Raw genomic sequence first — 15,440 nt, 5'->3', positions numbered from 1 at the left:
ATATCCTAGCTCCGCTTCCCAGTCCCACCACTTCATCCCTCTGAGTCTCGGTTTTCCTGTCTGTAAACGGAGAGAGGGTGTGTGTGTGCGTGCGCGCGCGCGCGTGTGTGTGTAGGTGGCCACTGGCCTAATGGGGGGTGTGTGTGTAAGTGGGGCACTGGCCTCCTAACGGTGTGTGTGTATACATGGCAGGTAGCGCACTGGCCTCCTAATAGGGTGTGTGTGTATGCACACACGTGCAGGTGGGGCACTGGCTTCTTGGACTTCGAACCAGGTTCCTTCTGATTCAAACCCTTGTTGAGAATTTGTAATAACAAGTTCCCAGGTGATGCTAATGCTGCTGGTTAGGGACCAGTTCCGAGAACCACTAGCAGAGCAGTGGTTCTTGAAATTTATTATACCTAAGAATCACCTAGAGCTCTTATTAACATGCGGATTGATTCAGTATATCTGAGGTGGAACAAACCGTTTCAAAGCCCTGGATTAAGCAGGATAATCACAAAGAGCACGCCACTCAATGAGCAGGTCTACATGACAACAATATGCCCATAAACAGCCACAGGTGCCCCAAGCTGTACGCCTTGAAAGTTCCTTTGTGGATTCCTGCCCGGGAGCTGAATTAGGTGGGCTGGTAAATGCCTGACCTTCAAGGGTGTTGACAAGGAACACATGAGTCTAGATCCTGCCCTGCGTCTGGCTGCACCCCAAGTTCATACAGAACCCTAACTCTCTCCTCCTGATCCATCATAGCAGAGACTGTTCTAGAACGTGAGAGAAGCATCCCACTGGGGAGCCGCTAGATCTGGGGCCCAAGGGTTAAGTCAGCCCTCCTCAATTACTCACCTGCAACCGAGTGCTGGCCCGTCTCCTCCAGGCCCCGATTGATGATCTCAGCCAGGAAGTGGCCCCGACAGACCTGAGCCTAGCCAGGCTCATCAGCCACCCACTGCATGAGCTGACCACTGGACCCTCGGCCCACCAGGAGCCTGGGAGGATACCTACAATGCCACCAGGCCCAGTATACAGCTGCTCCACCCTGGAGCTCCTGTGGTGGGGCAGCCAAGGCTCGATACTTGGGGGAGTGGGGGAGGGACCTCCCACCTCCCATGCCCCCCAGCCTTGGACTCTTATCTGTGAAAACTACTGAAACCAGCCAGTGTATATAAGCACTCCATAGGTGTGCTTCTATGGAAAGGAAGTGACTCTGCCAGACACACCAGGCCAGGGGGCTGCAGGGGGAGACTCTGGGGTCAGCCTGGGCTCACCCAGCCCTTTGGGGTTTGCCCCCTCCCCCCGTGGGCATTCATCTGTCCCCTCTCTGGGCAGGCCACTGTGTAGGGTGGGCTGGAGGCCCTGGAGCTGGCTGTAGCCCACTGGTTTGGAATAGCTTTCCCACCCCCTCCACAGCTGGCTCCCTGCCACCAGGGAAGCAGAGAAGCAGGGAAGGCTGTGGGGACCTCCAGCACAGCTGGGTCAGGACACTGAGTGGGCCAGGCTGACCTTTCCCAGGGGAGGGAGAGTCACATATCCCAGCCCAGCACCAGACCTGCCCCTCCTGCCCAGCGTGGCAAGGGGCCAGGAGGCAGGCGGCCAGCTCCCTAGGGCTGCCAGATTCCTGGGAGGCTGCTTCCTGCTCGTGCTCAATCTGCACCCAGTGTGCCCCTAAGAGGGAAGAGGCCAGCTGCCCACCCAGGACCCCTCTCCGATGAGCCCCTGTGCTCTCAGAATAACAGCCAGACTCTATCCCCCTCAGTGGCAGGGCCAGAGTCCCACTGGTTTCTCCATTGTACCCCCCGCCACTCTCTTCTCCTCTCTCTAGGTTTCGACCACACTCCCCCTGCCACAAGGCCTTTGCATGTGCCACTGCTGTCCTCTTCATCAGGTTAACATTAACAGCCAGGCTGGTGCCCAGCCCCAGGCTAAATCCTTTATGTGGATGACCTCACTTAGTCCTCATGCAGCCTTCTTCCAGCTCTGCCACTAGAGTGCCTGGGTTCAAATCCCAGCTCCACCACATAAGAGCTGTGTGACCCTTGGGCAGCTCACTCAACCTCCCTGGGCTAGTTTGCTCATCTGAATAAAGGCTGGTGGAGAGAAGGTGACTTAACATAGACATTAGCAGTGCCTGGCACCTGGCCAGTGCTCAATATGCTATTTTGTGCTAATCACCATGAATTTGTGCTTTGGGTGCCAGCCTGAGGACCCCTGTCTGACCAGGTGGACCCTTGGCACCCTGGAGACGTGCTTAGATTATTGCCCTCTGACCCCTTGCCAGCCTGCACGAGAGGGCAGCGGCCCCTAGAAGGGCAGGCCCCTGCTCAGCGCCACGCGCACACCCATAAGAGGCTGAGCCCAAATTCAAACCCAGGAAGACCCCAGTTGAACTGCAGTACTTTACCTATGTTGGCCTGTTCCACCTTGATGACGTCTCTGGGTGGTAACATCCCTAGTCACATTCTAAAGTACGGGGGAAACTGAGGTCAGGATAGGGAAGAGCCCAGCCAAGGTCACAGGCCAAAGAGCTGTCTGCAGCTCATGGATTAAATTGTGTCCCCCCCAAAATGTGTGTCAACTTGGCTAGGCCACGATTCCCCCATGTTGTGTGATTGCCCACCACTTTGTCATCTGATGTGATTTTCCTTTGTGTTATAAATCCTACCTCTATGATGTTAATGAGACAGGATTAGAGGCAGTCATATTAATGAGGCAGGACTCAATCTACAAGATTAGGTTATGCCTAAACCAATCTCTTTGAGATACAAAAGAGAGAAGGGAGCAGAGAGACAGGGGGACCACATACCACCAAGAAAGTAGAGCCAGGCAAGAGTAAAGCTTGTCCTTTGGACCCAGGGTCCCTGTGCTAAGAAGCTCCTAGACAAGGGGGACATTGATGATAGGGGCCTTCCCCCAGAGCAAACAGAGAGAAAGCCTTTCCCTGAAGCTGACATTCTGAATTAGGACTTCTAGGCTCCTAGACTCTGACACAGGGTAAAATTCTCTTTGTTAAAGCCAGCCGCTTGTGGTATTTCTATTACAGTGACACTAGATTACTAAAACACAGTGTGACACGTGACTGGGAACTCAGTACACCTAGAACATCACTGCCTGAAGCTTTCCCTCTGTTTACTCTATCCCGACCACCTAAAAGTGGGTGACTCTCTAATTCCCATGCTATCTAGGAGGACACTGAGGCACAGAGAGGTGGCTAGAGGTCAGAGAGCTCGTCCCTCAAGGCAGCCTTCCTAGATACTCCAGGCGGGATCTGTGGGCCTGAGACTCTAGGGACATCGCTATGCTCACCCGCCCGTGCCCCCTAATGGGGGGGCCAGCTCATCTCGGGAAGCCCCTGCCTGCACAGGGTGAGTCACCAAGCCAATTCAAGTGATGGGGGGGAATGAACTGATACCATCTGCCTTGGACACAGCTGGCTCTGGGGTTCTGTCATATCTCTGAGTTTTTGAGGTTCAGGCAGAGGTTCTGGAACCTTCCTAGGCTCCCCACCCCCACTGGCTGTGGAGACGGAGTTGCTAGGGGCCGCTAGCACCTGCCTCCCCAAGTCTGCCGAATCCTCGCCGCCTAGAACGCACAGCCATTAGCAGCCACCCTGCACGGTAATTGTCCAGATTGCTGTAATCCACGCAGATGGCACGCCAGGGCTCACCACATTATCACAAATGTCACTGAGCAGGTCTCGACGCACACAGTCCCCAGCGTGCCCCCGGCACTGCAACCACGAGGGCTTCTCCTGCCATCTCTGGGGCCGTCCCTCGGGGCAGGTCAGCAGAGGCAGCAGGGCCCAGGGTGAGCTCACTGCTGTCGAGAAGATCCAACCCTGAGCCACAGGGGGTACTCCATCTCAGCTGGTGAGTCATCCGCCTCATCCTCCCCACCTCTAGCTGCCCTTCCGGAAGGAGGGGGCTGCCACCAACTCCTAGTCCCCAGGCAACAGGGAGGGCACCAGGGCTGGGCCATGGCGATGACGACGGCTCCCCGAGAGTGGAGACGGAGTGTGGCACTGGGGCTGCTGCTCCTGAGACATCTATGTGAGCCACCCCCTGCCCCTGGGCAGCAGCACTGCCAACAGGCCTCGCCTAGCCCGAGGTCTGGCAGGTGGTTAAAAAGACTCGCCATTCTACACAAATGATCACAGCGGCACTTCTCACAACAGCTAAATGGTGGACACAGCCCAGCAGATGAACGATAAACACAATGCGGTTTATACATACAATGGAGTATTATTCAGCCATAAAGAGAAACGAAGCTTTGACACACGCTACCACACAGGTGAACCTTCACAACAGTGCTCTGACTGAAAGAAGCCAGACACGAAGTGACCGATATCGTATGATCCTATTTATGAGAAATGTCCAGAATAGGCAAATATACAGAAGCAGAAAATCAGACCAGGGGCTGCCACGGGGTCGGGGTGGGGAAAAGGGAAGTGACTGCTAATGGGTGTGGGGTCTCCTTTCAGGGAGATTAGAATGTTCTGGTATTAGACAGTTGTGATGGCTGTACAACACGGCAAATATACTTAAATGCCACTCAATAGTACACATTAGAATGACTGAAATATTTTACATTATACATATTTTACTACAATAAAATGGGGGAAGGGACCTCATGCAACTTCAACAAAGCCTCTTTCACTCCCTACAGCGAAATCCACGCTAGATAGTGGACATGAAGGACAGAGACAGCCACTGAGTGGCCCCTCGGGGGGCCGGCCACTGCCTCTGTGCCCTGCCAGCTGGGGACGGCGCCTGCAGGCTCCCCATCATCACCCCTGACTGCACAGACACTGCCAGTGCCGCCTCACGCTGCAGGAAGCTGGAGGCCCCTCTCTCTTCTGGGTGATGCTGAGGCTCATCGGCTTTCCCCGGGCCCACTTTGGCCTCAGGGCTGGCTGGGCAGAGGGGAAGGGGCAGGGGTCCCAGGAAGCTGAGGGAGGGCCGTGGAGGGTCTCCTCAGGTCTGGGGGCCACTGCTGAGTCTGATTCTTGGACCTCACACTCAGGCCCTCAGCCCACACCCAGAGTGGAAGTGGGGGTGGGGCCCAGACCACCCATGGTCCAAGGCCACAGGGCTGTTCTCATACCCCCACCCTGTGTCTACAGAAGTGTTCCTGCAAGTCACCACCTGGGGCTCTAGGCACAAATGAACCCACATGTCAGCAGGCAGCCAGGCTTCCTAGCCGAAGTTCCAAATACCAGCTACCACCTCAGGCAAATGCGGCCTCTCTGCACCCGGGTCCTCACCGAACACAGAGACAGGACCGGAAGCTGCCTCTCAGAGTCGGATCAAAGCAAAAGGGGGTGGGCACAGAAAATCGGAGTCAGCCGTCAGCCTGGCGTCAGCATCCCTCCACTACCGCTCTCATCTGACACCCCTGCACCAGCAGAAGGGAGGGCGGGCCACGCTGGGCGTCTCCCGGAGTCGGCGGGATGGGGGTGGGGCTGATTGCCAGGGACTGTCCTGGGACCCTCAGCTGGCCAGAGGTCTCTATTCCCCACAGCATACTGGACACCCTCCCACTTTACAGAGAGGTGGAGAGGAGGCCTGGAGCGTCACCGAGCTAGGCAGGCAAGGACCCCGCTGTCTGGCTTCAGTGACCACACATGTGACTCTGCAGGGTCCCTCTCCTCCGGCCCTGCACAGAAGCCACAGGTGCAGCCTGAGAGGACGGCCGTGGGGTCTCCACCAGGGGGCACGGCACCCACCCCAGCCCTGCCTCCCTGGCAGACAGTGCAGCCGAGAGACAGTCCATCTGGGGAGGTGCTGACGCCCTCTCTGGACCTCACAAGGTCACCTGCGAGCAAGCCTGCAGGACAGGGCTTCTGCTTCCAATCTTGTGCCTGCCAGCTGTACACGTCAGCTCGGGACCCTAACTCCACAACTCCCACAGTGGCCCCCGAAGGCTCAATGCCCCCAGACCACCCCAGACCTTGTGGTCCCCATCGACACACTGACACATGACACGGATTCCTGCAGCCCTGTAAAGGAACATTCCAGCCCCAAATGGAGGGGCCTCTGGGGTTCTGCCCTGTGAGGACTGGAGACCCCAGCAGGTCTTGCTGACCCTGTGACCCCTCCGCTCCCTGGCGGAGGCCACAACTAGCTGCCCCCGCAGTGCCCAGCCCACCCCTGCTGCCCTGTCTCTGGAGCCACGCATGCTGGGCACGGAAGTGACTGTGAACGCCGGTCCACCAGCCATGTGCATAGCACAAACTTCAGCCTGAGGTCGCCTGAGGACACGACCCAGGGCCCAACTCAGCAGCCAGCAGAGTTCCACTTTTCGGAGGGTAACGTGGATGCTACGCATGGAGTGACCCCTGCTAGGCCATACCACGCCCAGTTCGAGGCCAGACGCCTCCAGAGTTCAAGGTGTAAGCTCACAGCCCTCACCTTTCTTGGCCGTCTCCATCTCCTCCTCGGTCCAGCGGGAACTCTCGTTCATCTCCATGGAAGCTGGAAAAAGATACGGGTGGGTTGGTGGCAGCCAGGGAGGAGGTGGACAAGGCCTCACTGGCATCTCCTTGGTGAGGGGCTTCGAGCTTCATGGGGTGGCCATGTTCCCCGGTGCCCCTTCTTGAGCCCTTATGCCATACTGGGGACTGGGCTGAGCCCTAGGGAGTCTGCAGGTACCCATTCTATAGACGGGGAAGCTGAGGCTCCTGACGGCAGAGGGCCTTGACTAGGGGCTGTCTTGTGTGTTGCGGGGTGTTATCCCTGGGCTCTATCCACTAGAGTCCACCAGTGCCCCTCCCAGCTGTGACAATCCAAATGTCCCCAGGCAACTGTAACGTCCCCTGGGGGAGGGCAGAATCACCCAGGTTGAGGCCACTGCTCTGGAGGGTAGTTATTATGCCCTCCCCCAAGGTCTCCAATGTGAGAATGGGGGCCTCGTGGCTTAGACGGGCTGTGCCAGGCTGGAGGTGGGCAGGGGGGTGCAGCACTGTGCTGGAGCCTCTCCCGAGACCCCCTAGATGTGAGCCCTAGTTCTGCCCTTCTGGGCACTTCAGACTGCGTGAGGGAGGTGGAAGCCAGGGCGAGCTTCCTGGAACAGCACCAGGCAGAGTGTGCGCTCCATGGAGTGGTGGTGAGTGGGGAAGGTTGTGGCAGGAGGGGAGGTGGCCCAGGAGCTCACGCCAGGAGAAGGGAGGGGGTTCCGCCCCCTCTGGCAGCACCCCAACAGGCGGAGGCCTCCAGCTGCCCCCACTCCCTGCTGCCAAGGCTTCATCCATTCCACATCTCCTGACTGTCTCTCACCACCATGGGACTCCCAGAGGAAGGCCCGTTAGAGGAGCTGGGGGTTCTGTTTTCCACCTGGTGGCCCAGCCCCCACATCAGCTGGAGGGATGAAAAGGAAGATCTACAAAGACCAGGCCCGCCGGTGAGTGTCTGAAGGAGCCCTCTGCCTGGGGCTCCAGGCATGCCAACACCCAGGGGCAACCGATAAACCTCCAGGAGCTGCTCAGGATTTGTGGCTGAGAGGCTAGGTTCAAATCCCCACTAACCCTGAGACTTCAAGGAGGCCACGTCCCTTCTCTAAGCCTCAAGTGGCCCATCTATGAAATGGGTGGGAACCACCTCTCATTGGAGGAGGGAAGAGACCCTGAAGGACGCAGGGGTATGAAGCAGCACCTCTGTCAAACCCCATCCTGGGAAGCTCTGGCACAGGAACCTCAAGGGCCAAGGTGGGAGGACTGCCCCAGACAGCCAGACAGGTACCGAGATGACAGACACACATCGGCTGCCCTCTGGTGGCAGAACTAGAGAACTACTACTCAATCTCCTACCTTTCCCCTGCTTTGGGGTGGGGGGAGGTCCTGGGCAGTGCAAACTGTTAAATCCGTAGGCTGCTAACTGAAAGGCTGGAGGTTTGAGTCTGCCTAGGGAGAAAGATCTGGCAACCTACTTCTGAAAGCTCAGCCACTGAAAACCCCGTGGAGCACATGGGGTCACGTGAGTCAGAAGTGACTTGATGGCAGCTAACTTTTTTGGGGTATGGGAGTGAGGCTCAGAGAACCTGGAGATGGAACACCCCACTGAAGAGAAGGAGAAACTGAGGCCCAGAGCAGTGAAGGTATGACCTGGACACCTGCCAGGGCCAGGGCCAGGGCCAGGGTGGGGACAGTTAAAGCCACACCCCTCCTATAAAGGGTTGCTGAAGCTCAGCCCCAGCCATAGCTGTCCCGTGGATATGCTGGCCAAGGGTGGTATGATCTTCTGATTTCAAAACAAAAACTAAAATAAAGCACGTCATCTGGATCTTTACAGGCAACCTCTCAGCCCTGAACTAACAGCAGCTCCCGGTCATAGGGCCCTTCCCATGCCCCAGCACATTCTAGCCTTTCCACACAAAGACACACGCAAACGTTCCCCAGCCAAGGTGATTGCTGTGACAACACCCACTGTACAGAGCTGGGCACTGAGGCGCAGAGAGGTCAAGGAACTCGCCCCTGGCTACACAGCAAGTTCAGCAGCCAAAGCTGGGATTTGAACCCCAGGGTCTAACTTCAGAATCCACGCTTTTAACCACTAGGCGGCTCAGCCCCTTACTGTGGGCTACAAATTCAAATTCATAAAACTTAAAGTGAGAGCAAAACAAAATATGGGCAATGGCTAGACTGGGCCAGAGTGCTGGTATTACCCTATGTGGGGCTCCGGGCACAGGGCATGGTATAGCTGAGGGCTGGACCCAGGACGTCCTGACCACAAGGCCATGTGTGGGAGGCCCTCCCTGTACAAGGCCCCACCAGGTGTGCAGTTAGAGTCCAGTGGGCGCACAGAAGCCCCTCCCCCAAATATGCAAGTTCCCTGGGGACAGCTCCCAGTCAGCACTGCAGGGGTGGAGAACCAGGGGATCAGGAAGTGCCTGCTTCCCAGAGAGGCCCCGGCTCGTGTGCAGAGGACTGGGCAAAGCCCAGCATGGCTTCCAATCAGGCCTGAGGTGAGATGGGTAGGGGCTGCCTCTCATCCTGCAGAGTCACCTGTCTTCTCCCAGAAGTGGTCATAAGGTATGGCAAAGTTGCCTGGGACCCAGGCTCCGCCCTCCCAGGTGGATGGGGGTATCTGATAAGGTAGGGATTTCCCTCAAGGGTCTCAAAGCGCAGGGCTAGCTCTGGGCAGCAGAGAGGCCCCCGGGTAGGCATTCTGGAAAAGTCTGCAGGGTAAAGGGGTCAGCACACAGCGATGCAGGCCAGGGGCCCCAGCCCTGCCGAAGCACGCCAAGCCATCACTCTCAAGAGGCCTTGGTTTTCTACGTATCCATCCACCCAACTACCCGTCTACCCACCCACCTACATATCCACCCACCCATCCATCCATCCATCCAATCATCCAATCATACTACGTGAGCACTTCTCTGTGCCTGGCACCACCCTGGGCATGGGGGCCTGCAGGGGTGAGCACCTGGATCTGGCCCTGCTCCCCATAGAGCCAGCGCCCCGAGGTCACTATGACCAGCCCAGGCTTCCTCCCTTCTCCAGAGAGGACCTGTAGCCCTGACCACCTGGACACGGTGTCCATTCCACTCACCACGCCTCTGCTCACGGCCCACCCTCGCCTGGCACTCGGCTCTCAGTGCCCCTGGAGAGAGTACAAGTCAAAGACCATCACATGCTACAGACAAGGCCCAGAGGGGCCGATGCCAAAGCAAGTCACAAGGAGCGAAAGGCGGGAGAGCCACTGTTACTGGAACTTTCTATCACTTGTGCAGGGCAGAAACCTGACCCCCACCTAGAGACGAGGCCAGTCGGGGTCCAGGACTCACACCAAGCCCCTCCCTCCCAGCCTCTGACTCACCCAGCTCGGCGCTCTGCTGAGGGGTGACGGCCTCCTCACTGTTGGCCTCGTTGGCCATGGAGCGCGTGATGCGGCCTTTGCGTCTCCCCTGGCTGTTGGCGGTTTTACGGCCTCTGGAGGCCACGGCCTCCTTCTCATCATTGTCCTCTCCAGAGGTGTCGTCCGTCTTCTCCCTGAGGGACACAGAGTGGGTCCCCTGAGCCAGGACGCCAGATGCAGCTGGGAACAATTTCCTTTAGCTCGGTTGCCAGCTATTTTGTCATGATCAGATGCCAGAACAGGGGAGGAAAACTGGGGGCAAAGGCTGGCTTGTTGTAACCCGCAAGCTTCCTTGCTCATCATGTTGGTAGGTACCTAGTACCTATAAGGCCATTTTATGCACCAAAATGAGGTGCGAGTTGGTAAGCGTCAACTACTTTATTTGCCAAATAAGGGTATGTGGGCAGGTGGCCACTAGGAAGCTATTCACCAACTGGTGGTACTGGAAGCTTTTCTGCTTTATTCACCCAGTGGGGTGTAGGTTGGCAGCTGCCTGCAAGGCCATTTTATACGCCAAATAGAGAACTGCAATCTGCACCTACTGCAAGACGCTGATTAACTGAGGGGGTGCGGACTGAGAGCAATCTCCAAGGCTACTTTATTCCCCAAAGAGGAGGTATACCCAGAGGGGCCGAACTAATGGCAAAACCTTTGCTCTTGGTATTACCACGGGCCACTGGGCCCTGAGGAATACTCAAGAGGGACTCTCCTCCTGGGTCTAGGCAGCCAAGTCGAGGTGTGGGGGTCCATGTGGTTTGAATACCTGGGCCTGGGGCTTTTGCAGAAGCCAGCTTGGGAGAGTTTACTGAGGGGCCACCAGGATTTATCACCCTGCCTTCCCATTCATCTTCTGGCTCATCGGGGAGAGGTGACGGTGCCAGATGTTCTGAGGCCGCGCTCCTGGGCTCATTACAGGTACCTGGCACTCAGGCATGCCCTCCCCCTCACAGTGAGCCTCCAGCTGGCCACGCTCCCCGGCCGCCTGCTGCAGGCGGGGGTTGTCAGCCCCGGGCAAGGCTGTGCCTTGATCTGCAAGAACTCACACCGACAACGATAACTCTAAAGGTGAGGGGCGCCTGCCTGTGTGCCTTGCTCCTCTGACGTCCCCTCCCCACATCTCAAGAGCCTCCGCCGAGGGAGGGTGGGCTCGGAGGCAGAGAGCTCCAAAGTCACTGCCAGGATTTATTAGCTCAGGAGGAGAGCTCAGATGAGCTATCACTCTCCGGAGTCTCCAGAGGGACGAGAGAGAGAAGGGAAAGCAGGCGGGGGAGGGCGGGGAGTGGGCTTCCGGGAGGGGGCTGCAGGGATGGACGAGGCAGGAGAGGCCTCCCGTCCTGGCAGGCGACCCTTCGTGGTGGCGGGCTGGTCTTACTTGACAAGCTCTTCCTTGTCGTTGTCCACGTCAGGCTTGTCCTCCTCCTTCTCGGCCTCCTTCTCCTCCTTCTCCTCCTGGCTGCTCCGGGGCATTTGCTGCTGCTGCTGCTGTTGTTGCTGCTGCTGCTGTTGTTGCTGCTGCTGCTGGTGTTGCTGCTGCTGCTGCTGCTGCTGCTGCGGGGCCCAGGGGAGGGCGGGGGAGGGAGGGAGGGAGGGAAGTGAGGCAGGTGCAGCTCTGCACCTGGGCTGGGCGTGAGCCGGGGGAGAAGCCAGTGGTAAGGGCACCGTGGGGGCATGGGCCCGAACCCAGGGCCCGACTGGCACGGGCCAGGGAGGGGCCTCGGCCTGGGGACTACAGCCCCCAGGGCCCGGGGAGGCCACTGTCAGGGGATGAGGCACAGAAAGCGCCTGTGCCCGACCCCTGGGCCCTCTCCCACTCCCTCCACTGACTGTGGGGAGGGTCTCGGCTTCCCCGCGCTCTGCTTTCCTCGCCCTGGAAACAGGGACGTGTAGCTGCCTACAGCTCAGTGAGGCGCTGAGAGATGAGAGACCCCTTACTGCATGCTGAGAACAAAGTCCTCCCTGGATACTCAGTGGAGCGGAAGCGACTGACACCAGGCCCCTGGAGTCAGGGGAGAGGGAGGTGCCCTGCCAGCCCCACGCAGGAGAGAGGGGAGCAGGGGTCTGGAGACACCCCGAGGCCCCAGCCTGCCTGCCCCCATAAAGCTCAGGCCACCTCTCTGAGCCTCAGTCTCCAAATCTGTAAAAAAGGGAGGTGAGGGGGCGACCCCAATTTCCCAGAGCTGTAGGCGGGTGCTTGTTGCTATGACGATGGCCCTCAAGCAGTGGCACCCAGGGGAGGCAGAATGAACCCATTTCACAGGGGGTCAGAAAGGCTTGCAGCACCGCCAGCCTCCTCGCCCAGACCTCTCTGTTCAGCTTCTTCCCTGGCCCGGACCTCGGTGTGGCCCACACTGAGCCCGTGAGCCTCCCTCCTGCCCTCACCAGCACCCACCCCCGCCCAGACAGGGCAGGCAGGACTAGGGGCCAGGGCCCTCAGCACCACCTCCTGACTTCCTTTCTGTTCCACCTGGGTTCTCTAAGGCACACATTCGTCTTCTCTGCCGCCCCAAGGTTCTCCCTGCAGGCAGCTGACAAACCAGACCATGTTTCCATCCCAAATAAAAATAAACCCTCCAGAAGGCTTTCAATGTGGACCCACGCATAGTCTGACCAATTTTCAAACCAGGGAGAAAGAAGTCCAGGCAGATGAGACAAGGCAGGTGGGGGAGAGTTCTCTCTCTCCATCTTTCTTTCGCGCCCACAGCATGTGCCACCCAACACACTCCCCACCAACAAGGGCTCTGGTTTATCACAAGGACAAGGACAGTACCCGGGCCAGCCCTAGTGCTCAACCGAAGCTGGACACAGGGCAGGGGTCCGTGTGCAGGCGAAGGTAACTATGGGCTCTACGAGGCTGCACTGTGTCCACCCAGAACCTCCTGGCTCGGACTTGCTTGCCTCTCTTTCCAGAAGTGCCTCTCTATTCCATAAGGGCAGGGGGTGAAAGGCAGGGTGACGAGCCCTACCAGCCTCCCGCCTTCCACGGCTGCCATCGCTGGCATCCCAGCCTCAGCCTGGTCTTTCTTCCTGGCTACAAGCTTCTAAACTTAAAAGCATAAGACTTAACCTCCCAGGAGCTAGGACCGCGTTAACTGTTTGTACCACCCAAGGTCTCCTCTGGGCACGTTGCCGTTAGCTGCCGTCAAGTTGATTCCGACTCATGGCGACCCCACGTGTTACAGGGTAGAACTGTGCCGTGGGGTTTTCTGCGCTGTCAATCTTTACAGAAGCAGATCACCAGGCTTTTCTTCCACAGAGCGGCTGGGTGTGTTTAACTGACAAGCTTTAGGTTGGCAGCCAAGAGCAAGCAGTCTGAGCCACCCAGGGATGGGAGCAATGACAGCTAACATCAAAGGGCTTCACACTGCGTACTGTTCTTTGTACTTCATTTGAAGAAGAATTGATGCCTTTGAATTATGGTGTTGGCAAAGAATAGTGAATATACCATGGACAACCAGAAGAACAAATAAATCTGTCTTGGAAGAAGTACAACACAATGCTTCTCAGAAACAAGGACGGTCAGACTTTGTCTCACGTACTTTGGACATGTTATCAGGAGGGACCAGTCCTGGAGAAAGACATCATGCTTGGTACAGTACAGGGTCAGGGAAAAAGAGGAAGACCCTCAATGAGATGGACTGACACAGTGGCTACAGTGGACTCAAGCATAACGACTGTGAGGATGGTACAGTACCAGGTAGTGTTTCGCTCTGTGGTACACAGGGTTGCTATGAGTCAGAACTGACTCGACAGCACCTAACTAACTAAACCATCCCCCGTCGCCCTTCCGTTCTACAGAAAAGGAAACTGAGGCACGGGATGGTAAGTGAAACATCAGTGCCAGGATTCAAAACTGGAGCCTGAGTTCTGTGCCCACCCCAGTTACGCCAGGTCCTCTCTGCCATCTCCACCCACCCACTGCCCTCACCTGGCCTAGCCTCACCACCCCACCAGGCCCTGCCCCCATCACCAAGCCCTCAGGTACCTAGCCCCCATCAGCACTGGAACCTGGTCATTATTTCTGCCACTTCCCAATGAGGTGAGCAATCAGTCACCAGGCCTGCCTCCTTCCTAACACATTAGCAGACCCAAGGCAGAGATGGGCCCACCTCCCACCCTCCCCAAGGAGGGGTATGGCACCGCCAGCACCCACCTCCCACCCTCCTCAAGTTGGGGTGTGGCACCCCCAGTGTCCACCTCCCACCCTCCCTGAGTTTGGATGTGGCCACCTCCAGTGCCCACTTCCCACCCTCCCCAAGTTGGGGTGTTGCGCCACCAGTGCCCGCCTCTTACCCTCCCTGAGTTGGGACGTGGCACGCCCTGCGCCCCACAGCCATGCTCCTACGTGAGGACGCATCCCAGCATCCCAAACAAGTGCCCTGAGCTGGAGGCAGATCAAAGGGAGAGATACCAGGTCAGCCCTGGGCTTCCAGTCTTTTCCAGCAGGAGAGCCACCTCCAGCCCCAGTGGGGACCATCTGCTGCCACACAGGAGTCCAGGGTTGGTGGGAGAAGTGGGGTCCAGGTTAAGAGGTCACTGCCAAGGTCAAACCCAGTTTTTGTTTGCTCAGCGTCCTTGGCCAGCAGCCCCCTCCCCGACCTGTGACTCCTGCCCCTATGCCTATACACCAGCCCATCTGTCCCCCTGGGGAAAGCAAAGGATACTCCCTTGTCTATGAGGGGCACCTCTTTACAGGACACATGAACAGAGGTGTGCTGAAGCTGGTTCATCCCAGCTCAAATTTTCAGGAATTCAGCAGGCCGGTTGTTAAATACAGTCATTACTAAAAACTGAAGCACACTGTTTTACCCTTAAACACGTTATATATAATAAAGACAAAGGTAACAAACACTGAAAACTTATCCTTTCCTAATTATCTGTCGGTTATCTAGGCTTTTGGGGTTATTTAGGCCAGCTCTACCTGCAAGGCGGAAACACCAATAGCGTGCTAAGCAAGTTTCTTCCCAATCCTACTACGGTCGGCGGCATCACATTGGCAGCTTGGAGCCCAGATCCGTGGGGGTGCTACACCACGGGAATCAGCACTTACTACACATCTGGGCTCCCCACTACCCCGGGATGCTAGCTGTTAAACACGTGCCAGCACACCCCACAGCCGGTGTGTCAACAGAACACAAGCAGCATGTCCTGCCCATACAGGAGGGAGAGTGGGGCTGTGACATCAGAGGCTCCATCATAAATCGTGACTCACATCCCGACCCTCCCCTTGGATAACATCGGCAGGCCCCCCACCTGGTGGGGAACCTAGCCCTGCCCACCGCTCGCACCTCCCCCAGGGCCACTCTCCCTGGCTCACTACTTGCCTCCTGGAGTCTGCCACCCTGGCTTCTGCCTCAGGGCCTTTGCACTGGCTGGGCCTCCTGCCCCAGGGCCTTTGCACTGGCTGGGCCTCCTGCCCCTGGGCCTTTGCACTGGCTGGGGCCTCCTGCCCAGTACACCTCCTTGCCTGGGATGCTCCTGCATCTCTGCCTGGTCAGTTCCTTCTCATCGTCCAGGTCTGAGCCAAAATGACACCTCCACTGAGCAGCTCTCCATCATGTCAGCTGCCTCCTGACTCAGGCTTATTCTTACCCTTGA

At 57.5% G+C, this 15,440-nt stretch overlaps 1 protein-coding gene across 34 annotated transcripts in view; it reads right to left on the bottom strand.

Annotated features, from left to right (window-relative positions):
• NCOR2 (nuclear receptor corepressor 2) overlaps positions 1–15,440 on the bottom strand; it is a 205,291-nt gene that overhangs the window by 59,659 nt on the left and 130,192 nt on the right. For 32 of the 34 annotated variants that reach the window (XM_064272061.1, XM_064272057.1, XM_064272063.1 and 29 more), the window contains 3 exons: positions 11,218–11,397; positions 9,807–9,979; positions 6,405–6,467 (listed from right to left, as the gene is read on the bottom strand). In XM_064272061.1, coding sequence (XP_064128131.1) covers positions 6,405–6,467; positions 9,807–9,979; positions 11,218–11,397 — 416 coding nt within the window. The remainder of the gene's footprint in view (positions 1–6,404; positions 6,468–9,806; positions 9,980–11,217; positions 11,398–15,440) is intronic. The other 2 variants (XM_064272065.1, XM_064272069.1) reach the window with 2 other exon arrangements.

The sequence above is a fragment of the Loxodonta africana genome, chromosome 19 (genome assembly GCF_030014295.1).
Source record: "Loxodonta africana isolate mLoxAfr1 chromosome 19, mLoxAfr1.hap2, whole genome shotgun sequence".
NCBI lineage: Eukaryota > Metazoa > Chordata > Mammalia > Proboscidea > Elephantidae > Loxodonta > Loxodonta africana.
Note: the sequence above shows the minus strand (reverse complement) of the source record. Positions and strands in the feature narration are given on the sequence as shown.